The sequence below is a fragment of the Podarcis filfolensis genome, assembly GCF_964270895.1.
Source record: "Podarcis filfolensis genome assembly, chromosome: 8".
NCBI classification, from domain to species: domain Eukaryota; kingdom Metazoa; phylum Chordata; class Lepidosauria; order Squamata; family Lacertidae; genus Podarcis; species Podarcis filfolensis.
This window is the reverse complement of record NC_139611.1, coordinates 51,301,509-51,320,122: the sequence shown is the minus strand read 5'-3', so window position 1 is coordinate 51,320,122 and position 18,614 is coordinate 51,301,509. Positions and strand designations below refer to the sequence as shown.

Here is an 18,614-nt window from a genome sequence, read left to right as displayed (position 1 = left end):
ATATTTGTGCAGTTCACATCTATTTCACATAAAAGTCGTAAAACAGCTTCTACCTGTGAAATGAATTCTTCTCTTAGAAAAAGAGGGCTTTTATTTAATTATGGCCTTTTATTGAACATCCTGCTTTCAGCTGTTTGGGTCTTACTTCTCTATTAAAAGATATTGATTTTTTTAAAAAAAAAAATCAGATCCCTGAAAGACCTTGTATTATGCTATTCCAACATAAAAATTGCCAAGGAGAGATGGAGCTGCTACTTAAAAATAGACCTTAATGAAAAATTTGCACATTGCCCTTTAGTGCATGCTGCTTGGGCTTAAGCTGATGTTTATTGATTGACAGATGTTTGTATTAAAACTAAGCAAGGCCACAGGGGGAACTCTTCCACATCATTTCACAAAATAGCTTTAGGGTGCAGGAAGTGCCCTAGGCAAAAAAGGCAATTTGACATTCTCTCACTACAGACATTTTATTTTAAAATTTAATGTACTTAGTCCCTTGGTATATTAAAATGTAGCTGGATTCTCTGGAGCAGGACTTATTTAACCTGCACATTTTTGCAAAGCCACACTTTTAAAGGAAAATCATCATGCTGAATGTAGCATGCTGTACTTTGACAAATGTAGTTTAAAAGTTTTGATTATTAAAAAAAACTATTAAAAGAGACAAGAAGAAGAAGAAAGAATGTAATTCTGCCTGGAAAAAGTGCAAGAGAATTTCACTTTATTGCATATTGTTAGACAAGTAGTTCTTTAATATAGGTCAATTAGTTTGTGGGGAGGACCAAAAAAAGAAACTTGAACAACCTCGCTGCAACTATTAGAAATAAGTGTTCTGAAGAACATTTGTTGTTTAGCCGTTTAGTCATGTCCGACTCTTCATGACCCCGTGGACCAGAGCACGCCAGGCACTTCTGTCTTCCACTGCCTCCCGCAGTTTGGTCAGACTCATGTTTGTAGCTTCGAAGACACTATCCAACCATCTCGTCCTCTGTCGTCCCCTTCTCCTTGTGCCCTCCATCTGAAGAACATTTAGAAATGTCTTTAAATTTTAAAACTTGGTGGAAAATAATGTAACTTTGGTGTATGGTATTTCTAGACTTACTCTTTTTGTATTCTGCTTTGCATGTTATATTGCAATTCATATTTAAGTACATCATGCTAACATGTTTTCAGAGTCCAATATCTTTTAGTGGGTCTTAATTATCACCTTTTGTCATATTACAACATTTACCTAACATAGCTATCTATCTATCTATCTATCTATCTATCTATCTATCTATCTATCTATCTAAAGAAGGTGCTATCCTGTGCTCACATGCAGAAGATTCACATAGAGCTTCTTGGTTGCCTCTCTTAATGCTGCTTTGGTGACATAGGCCCTTCCTAACACCCTCTCCCTCAGTGGCCTCTTTATGGCACAGCCTTTTTCCTCAGCTGGCATATTGCCAGTGCAGGCACTGTCTTGTCCTGTTTCCTGTTTTCAGGATGAGCAGGACACCATGTCCTCTTCTTCCTTCCCTCTCTAATGATATGGTATGGGTGCTCTGAGAAAAAGCACAGGGCTCTCTCTAGTCATCTGAACAGGAAGTCTCTATGGTTCTGAGTCAATGTGAGGAGAGGAAAAACACTAGGACTATCCAGCAGGCCCTTCCTGTGCCATTTCAGCTAACCATGAAGCATTGGCAAATGCCTGCTCCTGCTGGCCAGCAGCAACACCAGCAGACTTCCAGCAGCAGAGCCATTGCTTCCAACTGGTCTGAGGAAGGGTGGTTTCCCCTTTGTCCTCAGACAGGGAGAAGGGGGAGCTGTTACTGATGACGATGTAACAGCACCTGCTGCTCCTCCTTTCCCGTTTTCTGCTGAGGCTTTCAGTACTCTCTGTAATGCCCATAAAACTTTGAAGATTTCTCTACCCAAGCATTTTTTTGGGGGGGGGGAGGCTGAGGAGGAGGAAGTATTTGAAGTGAGGGCTACCCCTGATGTCTAGCCAAATGTCCTTTTTCCTTCCAGTTTTAAGAAGACCATTTCTATAGGAGTGGGCCAAACCTAATGGGGTGCGCTATTGGGCTTGGCTCCTAAGAGGCTTTGCTCCTTGCCAGTGTGGTGTAGTGGTTAAGAGCGGTAGTCTCGTAATCTGGGGAACCGGGTTTGCGTCTCCGCTCCTCCACATGCAGCTGCTGGGTGACCTTGGGCTAGTCACACTTCTTTGAAGTCTCTCAGCCCCACTCACCTCACAGAGTGTTTGTTGTGGGGGAGGAAGGGAAAGGAGAATGTTAGCCGCTTTGAGACTCCTTAAAGGGAGTGAAAGGCAGGATATCAAATCCAAACTCTTCTATATAGCATGGCAAAGTTCAAAGTTTCTTTGGTAGATGCCCCATTTCCCCTATTACTTGTGGCCTGGTGGCTGCCAGAGACATAGGTATGATTTCCCCAAGAATGTAGTGGATAGGTGTCCTGAAGTCTTTCGCCATGGGGCACATGAGGTCTTGCCTCTGGTAGTGAGGGTCATTGCCGCTTCTTCTGTGGTGGCATGGTGGGCTTCCTTTTCACTGCTTGAGGAGGTACCCTGTGGTTGCTATAATCTCTGCCAGGGTCTTCATAAACCAAAGAAAGATTTTGCCTTTATGATGGATGTGGGGCTGGATGCCATGCAGTTTGCCACCAGGGCTATGGCTACTGATGTGGCCATTGGGAGTCACCTGTGGCTCAAGACCTGGAATGTTGATGCAAAATCCAAAACTAATCTGGCAACTGGGCATTTCTTGTGGGAGGGAATATGTGGGGATCCTCTGGAGGAATATCTGATGGAGACCAAGAACAAGAAGACACTATCTTCAGGGTCTAAGAAGGAGGAGGAGGAGGAGGAGGAGGAGGAGGAGAGATGTCACTTAGAGCAAATCTTTTTGCCCCTTTTGGGTGCTTATGGTCCCAAAAAAATAGCAGGAGCCAGTGGTACCAGTGTAGGGAGCAGGGAGAGGCAGAGATTTTCCTCTTCGTGATTCTGCATGATTAGTAGCTCATCTCTTTAGGTGGTCTTGTTGCTCCGTTTCTTTAAAATAAAGTCACCTAAATCCAGTGGTTGCCCTTATGGTGTGGCAAAGCTGCCCTCCCAATACTAGCATTAATAGGATAGGACTGCACAGGTACACCAACAGAGCAACTGCAGTGGTCATGCTGGTGTGCTCATGCAGTCTTAATCTCACCACAGTCTGCCCCATATAAGTAAGCTATGTCAGTGTTGGGAGGGCCATGCCACAGCCCACTACTGCCTAAATGATGTCTAGAGGTGAGCAATTGGAGAGGTCTTCCTTCCCCCCAAATCAGTGTAAAGGTGCTTCTTGTGTGACCCTGTGCTTTTGGTTGGTAGCAGGAAGATGCATTGGCACAGCAGGCTTTTGAAGAAGCTCGGAGAAGAACTCGTGAATTCGAGGACAGAGACAGGTCTCATCGGGAAGAAATGGAGGTGAGAGTTTCACAGCTGCTGTCAGTTACTGGTTAGTACTCTACCAAAAATCTAGATTTTTTTTCTCAATAAACTACTGCCTGGAGCATGTTGCTAAAATCTTATGTTTTATTTTGATGTTATCATTTTAATGAATCCTGTTTGGGTTAAAAGCATTATATTAGTACATTAAGGGTACAAATTCTTCAATCAGTGCAATTTTGCCACTTGAAACTACATAGCTGCTGATCTTAGAATCCCTAAAGCTAAAACATATTTTAATTTAAAATGATCTAATCCAGCATTGTAAAACTTTCACCTCTTGGACAAAGTAATTCAGACTGTGTGCCCTATTTCTGCATATGCCACAGTAGTTACTGCATATGATAGAATTTTGCATTGAATTATGTATGTACATTGTTAAATAAAGAACCAAAGTTTGTCCTATCAGTGGTATAGTAGACTGGCAGATTTATTTTTTTATAGAGCAATGGGGAAAAAGAGGGAAATGTGGTACATATCTGTTGGGCAGTATACACATATACGGGACGTGGGTGGCGCTGGGACGCGGGTGGTGCTGTGGGTTAAACCACAGAGCCTAGGACTTGCCAGTCAGAAGGTCGGCAGTTTGAATCCCCGTGACGGGGTGAGCTCCCGTTGCTCGGTCCCTGCTCCTGCCAACCTAGCAGTTTGAAAGCACGTCAGAGTGCAAGTAGATAAATAGGTACCGCTCAGGCAGGAAGGTAAACTGCATTTCTGTGCACTGCTCTGGTTTGCCAGAAGCGGCTTAGTCATGCTGGCCACATGACCTGGAAGCTGTATGCCGGCTCCCTCGGCCAATAAAGCGAGATGAGCGCTAGAACCCCAGAGTCAGCCACGACTGGACCTAATGGTCAGGGGTCCCTTTACCTTTATACACATATACATACATACATACTTGGGAAGTAATACTTGTTTAAAAATACTTCAAAACCAAATTAAATATTTTTTCCCTTGTTCATTTCCCCCCAACTTTAATACATTTTTAAAAGTAGTCTTGATCATGGAGTAAATGAAAAGATTATCTTGGCTAGCTTCAGCATTGGTTCTATTTTCATAGAGGGAAGATATAGAAAAGTTTCTTTTAAAAAATCAAACCATGAAACACTGCTTTTTTCACATACATATACAAAGTAGACCACTTAAAGTCTGGAACGATGAAGATTGAAAGTTTCATTGTTATAAATCATACCTTGAGCTGCTGCAAAGTCTGCATATATATATATATATTTAAATCATGCATCGTTTAAATGGCTTTAATAGATACCACATTTGAGTTCAGTGAAGACAGAGAAACCCTTGCAATACTTTGTCTGCCCCTACCAAAAGAGAGGCGCCAGCCCTTGGGAAGCATTCAGCCAAACCTTAGCAGCATATGAAAATGATCAGAATTTATTCTTTATTTATACAGCTTTCTTTCCTAGAAAAGATGTTCCTTTATTTTATAACATGCTGTGCAACATTTTTTAAACTATTAAGAAGCCAGTAGATTATTACATCTGCAAAGAAATCCAACAAAAAATTCTTACTGAATCATTCAAACATAATCAGTCACATTTTGAATTTTTATTTTATCTATTTTAAAGGATAAATCAGCTGAACTGTTCTGGATTTATTAGAGCTACTATTGTTGATTACCACTTCAAGAAACTGCAAAAACATTTTTTAATAATCTTGCGTAAGTGGAAGATTTCACAAATAAAATTATAAGAGCATGTTCAAATAACATTTGTATAAAATAGCAAGTCTCTTTTTAAAAAAATACAAGACTGACATGTGCTTACTTGAAAGGAGAAAATAGATGTACAACACAAATAATATGGAAACAAGTTATGGCACATGGCTTGAAACAGTATTTGAAAAATGTTTTCTAATTACAGCAGCCAATTAAAGTTTTTTTCTGAGCAAATAAGTTATATTAGTTATTGATTAAGTTTACACATCTATGTTAAATGAAGCTGAGATTTTTTCAGCCGCTGAATTCTGCTGCTGGTACCTATTCTGCTGCTTTTCTGCCCTTTCAAAGAATTGCATAATACGCCAAGCTAAACAAAGTCCAACATTTCTGGAACTGCAGGGCAAACTAGAATTTTATGCTAAACACATCATCCAGCATCCTTCAATCTCTGTAGCAGGGACAAAATATGCACAAAATAAGCATATTTGCATACATTTGCTTAATATGCAAATTTTATACAAGCCATTGAAATGAGTTTTTCATAGTACAGAATGAAGAATATTAGGCCCTTATGCTATTTGATAGCTGTTCTTTATGACAGAAGGTTGACAGTTTGAGAGCAGGAAGGATGATAAAAATAAATGACAAAATCATTTTCAGCAAAGCATCTTTGAAATTCTTTGTTGGTCATGCTTCAATAAGCATAATATGGCAAAATGTCCAAATCAGTTCAGACAAGAACATTACAAATGCTCTGTTTACTGTATATACTTTTGGCTGATGTCATGGACAGGCGATTTCCCAGTGTATTTGTTAATATTGTGGTAGCACTCTCCTACCCCAGCATAAAGGGAATTTGACAAAAAGTTGTTTTCTGTTGTTGAAAGACAGTAAATGTGCTAAAGTTTCCAAACTCTTTTTCTGTCCTAATGTTTTGTATAATTTTAGTAAAAACAACCAAAATAACAGTCAAAGCTTTAAAGGTGTGCCTATTTAACAAATGTATGTTAAATGTTCTAATTATCACTAGCTGCAATTCATTTTGCATATAACTGCCAACTAAGATTTCACTTCATGCATCTGATGAAGCAGGCTTCAGTCCACAAAAGCTTATGCCAGAACTGTCTTCAGGATGTCACAAGAATCCTAGAAACAAACCCCTCTGAATTATTAAAAAAAAACAAACCAGAGTTTTGCAAATAAAAGGAGCTGTAGAAATAGAATTCAAAATGGCTCAGATGATGCTTTTCATTGGACCAGTTGTGTCTAGGGGAGGAGGAAAGCAAGCTTTCAACATGCAGCCTGGAGGCATCAGAAAGAAGAACGCAATCCAGAGTATGAATATAAGAAATAAATATGTCTTACCCCTTGATGGATTTTTGTATGGAGAGATTGAGAAGCTGGCATCTAACATCAGAATATATGGTGATGGAAACATTACTTTGCATGCTTTAAAATACTGAAATTACCAGTTGGCCATTTCCTTTAATAAGGAAACTTTATCACAACATGAAATTGTAGCTGAAAATTGAATCCTAGCCACCTAATACTTTTTCCAGTTTCGCTAGTATCATATATTTATGTCTATGAAAGGCAGCTAAATATCCTACCTTTCTTATGGGTTTTTCCCACTAGGATAAAATGTACTTTCAGTAGAGAAAGTATTGTTTCATGTCTGGTGGAGATGCTATAAATATATAATTACTATTGATCACTGTCAGTCACTGTCTCGCTGATGCTCAGCCTCTTTCTAACCTGCATTGACTGGAAGAAGTTGCTTATATTACAGTATTGCTTGACTTGCAAAATTGATCTGCATGATACCACACTCAGCATTGATTTTGGACAAAATGTAAAAGGGTTTCTTAGTATGGCATTCAGTTGCACTTTTTATGTATACCATTTGCTGCTAGATAACATCTTTACCGTGCAATCCTGTGTGTGCTTACTCGGAAGTAAGTTCCAATATGTTCAGTGGGGCTTACTCCTAGGAAAGTTGGATTGCAGCCGTAAACAAGTAAGGCTGTGCTATTCTGTTGCCATGATGTATGAGAGAAAGTGAACCTTGATTCTGCTTAAGTAACACAGAAGTTTATTTCCCCCAAAAGCATTTCAGTAACAAAACAAAAATGCTTTTGTTTTGAAATGCTAATACATGAGACTTAATACTGTGTATCTGTAAATATTTTATTTTGCATTTTTAAAGAAATGTCAAATTGAAATTTACTGTGATACAATTCAAGTTATTTGACATTGCAGTATGTATCTGCCATCACCATCACATTCCAGTGCTTGAATACCCTTAGCAAAATGGTTGTAGCCTCTGTCTATTCTCTTTCCCACTGCATTTTGAAAAAAGTTTCCTTATATGAACTACCTTTTCATTCAGTTTTTCTTCGCCATTTGTGAAACAGCATGAAAAACCTGCTTCTTACACAAAAAGCTGTGTTTGGTGTCAATTGAAAATGAATGACCCTTACAATGAAAGTCACTATTTTTTCCTTTTAAGTAGTGATTTATATCCAGGGTACACTCCTCATATCTCTCGTGGATAGCAAAAGGTAATATAAAAAGCAGCTCTTAGCCTCACATCATCTACTTCTAGTACAGATTTGGGCATTTCCCCACATCAGGTGGGGCAATGACATTTCTGTACAAATTGAGAGAACAGATTTGAATTTTCTGTGGTTTTGCAGAGAATTCTGGATTATACTTGGTTTGTAAAGTCACACACATTAAAAGAAGCACAAGAAGCTAAGGAACTCCAGTAAGAGCACCTTAAATTGTGTCTCTCTGATAGCTGCCTGCCTAATCTGCCTGTAAGACACAGCCAGCACCATCTGCAGGAGCTGCCATGAACTGGGTCATGGGGACTTCTTTGTTCATGCTGAAAATTGATTAACAGTACAAACTAAGTGCAGTTGCTGAGGTTGAATTTCATACACTCAGACCATGAAACAAAGAACTGTCTGTAAAACACTGTTTATTTAGCTTAAAAGAACTAAAGTTTAATTTGTATATATGGAATCTTGCCTTATTTATTTGCTTTGCTAACTTGAATTGCTTAAACAGTTAATTCATAATTTTTCATTTTGAGGTAGCCAAGACAATAATATGCAGGTTGAGAGTTAATTTAACTAAAAATCATTTTACAATTTTTGACACATTCAGGACCCCATAAGACAACTCCCCTGGTGCCAGCCAATGTCGAATCATAACTAGATGCCTATGATGGTCTTTGTGCTTTTACTAATCTACATTTTGGAGTTTGGCTAAAAGGCACGATCTAGCAAGAGTAGAACCCTTTTTTAGTTCAACTTACATTGCAGTGATGTGTTTTAACTGCCTCTACATTGTACTGCCTCTCTCTTCCCCACTTCCTCCCCCCCTTTTTTTTTGCTAAATACTGAGGACCAATTGGTATATAATAATTACCAAGGCCTGTCCCAAGGTATTTTTTCCCTTAGGAAACTGCCAGTAAAACTTGGTTCCATGGTATGATGCATTCCACCAGATCGGGGTGCTCAGCTTCTTAAACACCGAGAACCAAATATTCCAATGAAGTAATAGGTTACAAGAAAAATGTATGTGCCTATATCAATCTGAAGTTCTGCCAGGTAGTACTAATATAGAGGTGTTTGCTTTTTTGAAGAAAAAACATTAATATGATACACAAACATGTTATCTTGGTTTTCAGCACAGTCTTGGGCTACAGAAAAGGTGCGGGGCGAGATTTCCTAAGGGAAGGGTACTTTAGGAGTCAGATGGGCAATGAAGACCACCAAAGTTGCTCCTTAACAGGTTTTTCATTAACAGGATGAGGAAAATAAAGAACAAAGCATGAGGAAACAGACAAAATCTTATGGTCCCTTCTATTGCCAGAGAATCCTTTCCCTTCTTCTGCTGGCAACTGGTCAAACTCCTTACAGGCAATTTGTGCAGCATCAGTGTTGACAACTGTCTTCACTGAGATTTCCACTGGCCCTTGGTGGGCTTGGGCCTGATATAAACACTTGAGCATTTGTTCTTGGGGTCAGCTTCCCAAGACCTTGTCTATGATTATCTGGCAAGGCCAGAGGAATAGTCATAACAAACAGCAGACTCCACTTCTCTTTACCAACAAAGAGTGCAACTGTTAGAAGGAGAGATTTGCAGCTCCTTGTAGCATACAGAAAAAAATGCTGTGACTGATTTCATTTTGAGTCTATTTCGTAGTCTCTTGGGTATAAAAAGGGAGGAAAATATAAGAATGATATCCAACTGTGGCATCCCACCTGCACAGCAGACTTCTGCTTTTGCAAAAGGCATTTGCGTTTTCTCTTCTCTCTCCTTCAGCTTCCAGTCTGCCCCTAAAATCTATTCCAGCAGGTTGGGGAATCCTCCAGAGCAGATGTGGGATGGGGAGAGGAGTTGCACCTGGCGCCTTCGTTGCATATCTTTAGGCGGCAGGCGAAAGCAGTCCTCCCAGGCCTTTGGCTAACTGGGGGAGTATTGTTTTTACTTGTTACTATGTTATGCATTTTTGTTTTTATATTGTAAACTGCTCTGTGATTCTCAAATGAAGAGTGGTAGAGAAATATTATTATTTCTAGTTTTGCTTAATGATGTTTGCTTAACTTTTTTAACGAAATTCATTTTTTCAATGAAAGCAGGTTGTCAAAAATGTCACTTGCCATTTAATAAATGCATCCTTAGTGCTGTTTTTAAGTTTTTGTCAATTTCCTCTTTTTTGCTTTCTGAATAGAATCAATACTAGCCCAGGTCAGACATAAGGGGAACCACTGGCTTCCCCTCTATGACTGAACTGGGCCACTGTTTCCTTCATGATTTATAAATTCCTGTCTCAGCAAAGCCAAAAAAATGACTTCTACAGGTTTTCATAAGGTCTGGTTTTTATATTAAAATATTTGGATGAAGGTGAGTACATGGAAATGGTCTTTATGCCCCCACTAAAAAGAAAAGTACAATTTCCATTCCTGTGGCGTAAGTAGAAACTGCTTACAACCGAGTGACAGCAGTGGCAGAGATGCTTGGTCTTCCCTTTCCTAGGGTTAAGACTGCCACCTCATATCCTAACCCTTTTAACAGCTGGGAGAGCCAGCCCTGCTAGCTCTATGGGGCCCTTTTTGATTTGACAAAAAGTGTGCCATGGCCATTCTGGGGAAGAGCATGGGGATAGAGAGGACCATTTTTGTCAAGTATTCATAGTGTTGGTTTAGAATAAATATTGATATACACCATTTGAAACCATATTTTGCTTTAAAATATTCAATACATTTTAACTCTCTTCCTCCTTTCTCCACCTTTCCATGTTAATTCAGGCAAGAAGACAACAAGACCCTAGTCCTGGCTCAACCCTAGGAGGTGGTGATGATCTCAAACTGCGTTAAGTGAACAACGGCTGTGCCATGAGTGTGACGCTTAAACTTGGCAAATGATGGAATTAAAAGACCAGAAACTGTGATAACTGGGTATATACTATCATCTATTCCCTGACCTGCGGCAACCAAACTATCATGTCCCGCCATGGTTTGCACTATGTTTGTGTTGTATTATCTGCATTTCTTTTCTTTAAGCATGTTGCCAATGGGGATTTGAAATTCTTGTTTCTCTATGCAAGCTTATAATTTTGTTGGCACTATTTTAGTGACGAGAACAATTAATGCAGCTATAAAAACAATTCCTCAACTGTAATATTCATTCATTTCAGAATAGGTCAAACGTTGCAGAATAAAGTTTTTTGTGACTTTTTTAAAAAACAAAAACTTTCAAAATAATTTTTATATGGGCTTTTGGAAGTTTGTTTGTCATAGTGTTCTTGCTTTTACACATGCATTCTTTGTGGTATTGTCTTTTTATGCACTTTCTCTTTCTTCTTTCAACACATTTTATTCTTTTTACATTATGCAACCTAGACCAAGTAACAGTGTTGTCAATTGATTTACTGAATTACATGTTTATAAACTTTTTAAAAAACCACACTCCAATATACCATGAAATATTGTTAACTTAAAGTTAATGTTTTAGATGGCAAAATGTCTAAATGAGATTTTAATCTGTCCGCACGTTCTGTTGTAGATTCTGTTCTGCAGTTACTAGTCGTAGTTAATGTAGTTCAGATAACCTGCTGAAACTGATTGGAACTCATTGCAGTATGGCTCTTCAGGGACTCTGTAAAAATTTGAAATGGGATACTCCATCTTTCTGATTGCATTTGACATTAGTCTATGATGGCTGAGGGTGAAGCTGATATCTTGAATACAATCATGTTGAAAGTAGCTGCTTAACTCTTTTTGTATCCTATTCTTTAGCTTAGATTAAAATACGAATTGAGACATTTGAATTGTATGCAAAATGGTCTCATATTGGCCCAAAGTTGCCTTTGGTGTGTTTTTTGGTTACTTAACAATTTTGTTATGATACTTTCCAGTAGCGTAAGATTTGGAGAAAATAATTATTAAGGATTGTTCACTTTTGCACTTCAGTCCCTGCTTTCTTCTATTATATTACTCAAGAGTACTGTTTACCAAATCTTGTGTCAAACCAGTTTTGTTTCTCCATTTGTTATATGGCGTGAACATCAATCTAATCTAAATTATCATTTTAGGCTTTAAACCACAACATTCATTTTCTGTGTTAATATGAGTAGAGTGCAACATTCCTTGTCAATGCTGGTAGTTGAACTTATAACAATTACAAATATCTGAACAACTTCCCTGGATATGACAACTCTGAATCTTTTTTTAATACTCTTAACAATCATCCATAGGTACTGTCCCAAACAGATCCATTAAATAGAAATATGTTGCTCATGTTAATATTTTTTCCATGCACATTTTCCTCATCCAGTGAAGAAAGAATGGTCCAAAAAGTAGTTTTCTGTTGCTGTTCCATTTTTGTCAGTGATGTTCCTTTCCTTTGTATTTCAAATAGTATGGTGTTTCCTGATTACTTCTGATAGTAGTTTCAAATCATGAGCACACAAATTATACTATTGCATATAAACCTTTGCTGTCTGTGTGTAAATAACCTTTCCCCCCTATTATCTAGAATTTGGCTACTTAATGACCATGTTTGAATGATCATATCTCAGCTTAATAGCCCAATATAAAAATAGATGTTTTGCTCATGCACACAGCCCCTTTGCTACTCTAACTAATGATAGTTACAGGTTTCCTGGTTTTACTACCTGCATCATCAAAGGAGGAACAAAGGTGCTGTGTGCCCAGGCAATAGACTCATTCACATATTGGCTTGTTGAGCCCAAGATACAGTTGTCCAAACTGGGCCATCATGTCTTAATGCTGGCATTAAGATCACAAGCCCTCTCTCTGTGCTAGCTAGTGCAGACCTGCTAAACTTAAAAACTTTAAGTTATTGATGCAATTTGATATTTTTTCATAATTTCTATTTAAACAAGAGTTGCATCATCTTCAAACTCATCTCTTTAAGAGTTGCCTTAAGCTTCAAGATTGCTTTTGCTATCTTTTTGTGCTATGTTAACCTTACGTTTATAATAAACTTATGTGAGTGAAACAAAGTGGTTGTAAATTACTTTGTAACATGTAACTATCAAGTGCTGATATGTGCCATTGTATGCTTAGAGATAAAGGACAGTTCGGCAAATATTCCAAAGTACTATCATTTTTAGGGGACTTGTGGGTTGCTTATTGTGGCATCTCAGGGTTTTTTAATCCTTTTATTTCCCTTTTAAGAATTTTTCTAATACAAGTTGAGAATAGAGAAGTTTAGTCAAGAGTTAAATCATACAATTCATAGATATTTAAAAGTTACATTTTGTATCTTTTGATTAGGTTCTGAAACATCCAGAAACCAGTTTTGAAATCTACTTCTGACAACTTCCCTCCCTCCCTCCATTGCATTGATAGGTAGGAGTTGCTCATCATCACCAGCAAGAATGTTCTTCTTCTGAGATCATTTAGCTTGCCCTACAGATCCAATTTAAGAACAAGCAGTCTTTGAGGTCACGGGGCTATATGAAGAACCCCAGACCTCCCCTCCATCCATTACAGTTGCAGAATGCCTATTTTGATTTTTGATTATTTAATTTATATACTGATTAATATATTAAAAATATATCTAAGCAGTGTACAAAAATCTAAAGCAGCAACAGACAACTTAAACAATATATTACAAATACATTACACACACAGAGAGAGAGGGGAACCTCGGTTCTCGAACTGCTCCGTTCCTGAATGTTTTAGCTCCTGAACGTCAAAAACCCAGAAGTAAGTGCCAATCAGAAGCCACGCCTCGGAATGCAAATGTTTCGGAAGTTGAACGTCCTTCCAAAACGGATTACATTCTCTCACTCTACGCTTGCTTTTTATGGGGCAGACCCAAGGTGCATGGTACTTCTTCAGGCTGCCCACAGCTGTGTCCCATTCAGCTGCACTCTCCACACCCAGCTCCAGGTACAGCAGATTTATTGAGTTCCCCAAGGAGTCCAGAGGATGCGGAAAGGGCTCCTCTCCACTCAACAGTTCTTTATGTGCTGTCTCTCCTCCTCCAGCTGCTTTACTATCCCATGTCAGGGCATGCTTTTATTTTGCATTTGTTTTGACTGAGGTGCTCAATGTCACTTTTATACTGCATCCTGCTTTTCAATACACTATATAAGGGTTTGGGATGACACTTCATTAAGAATTTAATGGCAGAATTGATCTGATTCTCACTGAACAGTCGGCAAATCTGCTTCTCAAATGCAAACTCTCTAGCCTTTTTACTGCGGTGGAGAAAATACATTCAATATAAAGACTTTGGATAGGTGGATGCATAAGGTATTGAGTTAGAACAATACCTTTAGCACAACTTAGAGGTGAAAATATATTTCAAGGAAGACCCTGGTGCAAGTGTTTTTTAACCTGCTTCCACAAATGCTTATTGAAAACACTCACTGTCTCAGAGAGATTTGAACACTGCTGCCTTTCTTTTCTTTTTCTCGTAATATAATATAGCCCTGCTGTTCAAAAAGCTGGCAGTGGAGGGGCTGTTTTTATGTTTAGAGTCAATGAAGCCACATGCCAATGAGTTCACCTGCTGTTCTATTGGTACAAATAATATAGTTGTATACATAGCTTTCTTGGATAGCAGGTGTAAAAAATAGCCAGAGGACACAAAGGTGCATACTGAAAAGAACATTTAGCAGCTTCTAAGCACTGCACATTTCTTTAACTTTGCATATTATAAGGAAGACTGTAGCAGGAAATTCATGGAAGCAGAGAGGATTTTTTGTTGATGAGAGCTTTTTTAAAGTCTTTATGTGGGAGAGGTGCCAAGGGCGGTGCTTGTACACACTGCCCTTGGGTCTTCAACTGTCAACAGAAAACAGTACAAGTGGTACCTCGGGTTAAGTACTTAATTCGTTCCGGAGGTCCATTCTTAACCTGAAACTGTTCTTAACCTGAAGCACCACTTTAGCTAATGGGGCCTCCTGCCGCCGCACCACCGGAGCACGATTTCTGTTCTCATACTGAAGCAAAGTTCTTAATCCAAGGTACTATTTCTGGGTTAGCGGAGTCTGTAACCTGAAGCATATGTAACCTGAAGCGGAAGCATATGTAACCTGAAGCGTATGTAACCCGAGGTACCACTGTACATACAATTGTAAGCGAGGAGGAGGAGCCAGTCCTGTCTGAAATTCTGGAGAGTCACTGCCAGTCAGTGTAAACCAGGGGTCAGCAAGGTTTACCCTGCCTGGGCTGGTTCACTCCAGCGGAGATCCCCCCATGGGCCGGATTGCGGGTTTGTGAGAGCACGTGCACCTGCGTTTTCCGGCAGCTACGCAGCTGTGATTTCCAGTGCCACGGAAGCGAGTCCCCACGCTGTGCCAGCTTAGCACAGCACACGGGGACTCGCCGAGCAGACAGCTTGGTTTGTGGGCCAGTTAAAATGACCCCTGTGGGCCTCAGGTTGCTAACCCCTGGTATAAACCAAATTGAGCTAGATGGACCGATGGTCTGGCTCAGTAAAAGGCATCTTCCATATTTTTACACTTTCAGTGGGGTGTATATTTGAATACGGTACATTCCCACTGGTTTGTGCATACTGTAGAACAAAGGTCAGTTAGCACCTGCACTTAAATACACATTTTGACAGTGCAATCTACTTAGTCTGTTCTTTCTTTCATGTGCCACTGCTTCACTGAATGGTGATAAAATGGAAGAGGGGAGTGAAATGTTTCTTTTGGTGTTAAATATTAACATCAAATTTGTATTTGATTTGTAATGTTTAAAAGTGCAGTGTAACCAAAATGCAAAAGATATGAAGAGAATGCACCAGCTGCTTATTTATAACACCCACACCCACACATACACTGTTCTACATTTGTCATTTCATTTTTGTAAAAAGCACTTTCTTGTGTTTCTTCCTGGCCAGTCTCAGGACATTTTTCTCTTAAAATTCCAAATTCACCTTTCTCTTTCTCCACAGTGAATCTCTTATTGTGGAATTTTAGATTCTTAAACGTATTCAGCCACATTAGAAATGTGACAGTGGAGATTACAAGCTTGCTTTTTTCCATGTAAAAACACTAGTCCCAGTTCTCCTTATATTAACCACAGAAAACTATTTTTGTGACCAAAGCCCACATGCTAAATAAGATCAAAACTTAGAGCAGTTCTCTTAAACAGTGGCTGCCTGTCGGGGACACACACAAGAGCTTTAGGAAGTGAGTCATGTGCTTTCCAAACCAAGGGATGCTACAATACTGTGCCATTCTCCCACCCCACTCCTGTACACTATAAGCTGAAAGAATCGAGCGTGGGAAAAGTCTTGTACTGTAAAATAGTTTCCACACAGGAGGAGGCTCATGATTTAATAATAATGCTGATAGTGTATATGAGCTCTATTCAACAAATTCAGGGTTTTACCAAAGCAACTAGTTCCAAGCACTGAATGATTACTGTAAAACAACGTGCAAACAGGGCATATGTAGACCTGATTCTTCCTCAGCTCTGCCTTTATATTATAACACCCCATTAGGCTGTATCTCTTCCTTGAAGGACCTCAGAGTCTGTGTATGGCCACAGGTCAACAGTGTAGGTGACAGAAATAGTGGCTGCACCAAGGGAACACAGCAAGCTTCACAGCTGAATTGGGGATTTGAACACAGGCCATTCTGGTCCAACACTCACAGCTTTATTGTGCTGGATATCCACTTGTAAAAAGTACTGTAAGCTCATTAGCTGTTGTTCATGCATGACCAAGGCAGATCAATTGCCATGTTGTTGTTTAGTCGTTTAGTCATGTCCGACTCTGTGACCCCATGGACCAGAGCATGCCAGGCACTCCTGTCTTCCACTGCCTCCCGCAGTTTGGTCAAACTCAAGCTGGTAGCTTCGAAAACACTGTCCAACCACCATCAATTGCCATAGAACACAATATTACACATGTTAACCCTGCACAATAGTCCAGTTACAATCCCCTTGCAGATAATTAAAATATTATGAAATTACAAGATCATAAACATGCACCAATAAGAAAAGCCTGCTGAAACAAGCCAATGGTCCATCTAACCTAGCATTTTGTTCTTATAGTGGCCAACCAGATGCCTGGGAAGCTCACATGCAGGACTTGAGCGCAAAGCACTCTCCACTTCTGCTGTTTCCAGAAACTGGTATTTGCAGAAGCATATTGCTTCCAACATTCAGCTTCGTTAGATGTGCCCGAATTCTAGTGTCAGAAGTAGCTCTGTAGTTCTGTTCTACCACACTGACGGCTACTGGTGGGCTGTCTCCCTCATGGGAGATCTTCAAGCAGAAGCTGTGCAGCAGTTTGTTGGCATTCTAGCTCTGGGTTTCCAGCATCAGGTTGGACTAGACAGCCCACAATGTCCCCTCCAAATCCTTTAATCCAAGACAACTATAGCAAACACATGTTTGGGAACACAGGTTTGTCAAGGCTGTGTGTAGATCCCCCTGGGTTTGTAAGTCGCTCCACCTTAAACGGGCCGCAAGTCACAGGATCTGCTTGCAAGCCTCTTAAAATGCCCTTCTCCGGTGTCTTGACAATGTTTAATTTCTCAGCTGTACCTGTCCAAGTGAGCAAACAAAGGAAGAAAGAGAAAAGGGATTCCTGATTTGCAACTTCCTGCTTTGCATATCAGACAAAAGCTGCTTTTGAGAGGGAATTTGTTTTTCTTCCTGCTCAGATGGGCTGGGCATAGTATGCCTTTGTCACCCTATCCTTTGTCTCTCTCAGCTAAGGATGCCCCAGAATATATTTAAAATAGGACAGGGAGCTCATGGTTTTTAATTCTTTTGCTTTTAACCTGTTTTTATTATTTTATTGTATGGCAATGTGGTTTTATGCTATTGTAAACTGCTGTGATATATTTGGATAATACAGCACTATATACATATTTTTTATAAATAAATAAAAATGGTGGCTGAAAATCAAATTGAAATTTAATATCAGCACCAGTCACTGGAAAGTACCTTCTCTGAACAGAAGGCATTTCCTTGGGCTTGGCAATGATGTCCGTTGCACACTAGCCACATCTGAAGGACCACAGGTTCCCTGTTCCTGTCCTAGGAAACAACCAGGTTGTCAGAAGCTGGAAGTGAATTAAAGGGAATGGGGCACAACATATTTTTTGCCTGCCACATGCCCTCTTGAGCCATCCACAGTTGGAAGCAGGATACTGGGTTCCTATTACGTATCGGCTTTTAACCTAGTTAACCGTGAGCTAGCCATCGAGGAGAGGATTTCCTTTCCTCCAAGTGGCCAAAAGTAGAAGCGGTGCTAGCAGAGAAACATGTCAGCAGCTACTGTATGGAGTAAATGCCTTATTAATTTAGGGGGGGGGGGAATACATCCTATCAGCTGCAGATCTCCCAGTGGGTGTTCGTTGAGTAATGCAGCAACACCCGGTCTATTTTCACAATGTGCCACATCTGATATCTGTGTGTGTCTTACCCAAGCCCCGTCCTCTCCTCTCTTGCACAGAAACTCGAGCCTCTGTGTTCCTTTACGAGACTTAAAATTGAAGATGAAATGTGGCCAGCCAAATTTTCCCTTTAATGTACGGCACAGCGAGCATCGTCTCCGACGCAACATGCAGTATATATTATCTGTAAAGTAACCTCCCTTTGAAAAATCAGGAGAAACCCGGGCATCTGTTTCTAATGAAGGGTACAAATTTAGATCTAACTCTGCATGAATCACAGCTTTAAATATATCTGCCGAGGCCAACTTTTTGCTACATTCATGCTGTTGTAATGAGCATGAATGGGGAAGCGCTGCGGAAGAAACGGGGAGTTTCTGGATCGCGGCTTTAAATAAGAAACGGGGTGTGCCAGGGAGCAGTTTGCAGGAGCCGCTGCGGTTGACAGCCCTGCCCAGAGCTATTTGATGACCTCATGATCCTTCCACTGACAGAAGCAGGCCGCCCCCCCTCTCCCTCCCTCCCTTCCAGGCCCACAGCTGGTCCAG

General features: G+C 39.9%; 1 protein-coding gene across 4 annotated transcripts in view; it reads left to right on the top strand.

The window, feature by feature from the left end:
- The window catches only part of CBFB (core-binding factor subunit beta), a 39,351-nt gene extending 26,652 nt beyond the window's left edge, over positions 1–12,699 (top strand). Inside the window, exons 5-6 of one of the 4 annotated variants that reach the window (XM_083625685.1) lie at positions 3,368–3,494; positions 10,481–12,699. In XM_083625685.1, the coding sequence (XP_083481811.1) occupies positions 3,368–3,494; positions 10,481–10,503 (150 nt within the window). In that variant the 3' untranslated portion in view covers positions 10,504–12,699. The remainder of the gene's footprint in view (positions 1–3,367; positions 3,495–10,480) is intronic. The other 3 variants (XM_083625683.1, XM_083625684.1, XM_083625686.1) reach the window with 3 other exon arrangements.
- Positions 12,700–18,614: the final 5,915 nt, after the last annotated feature.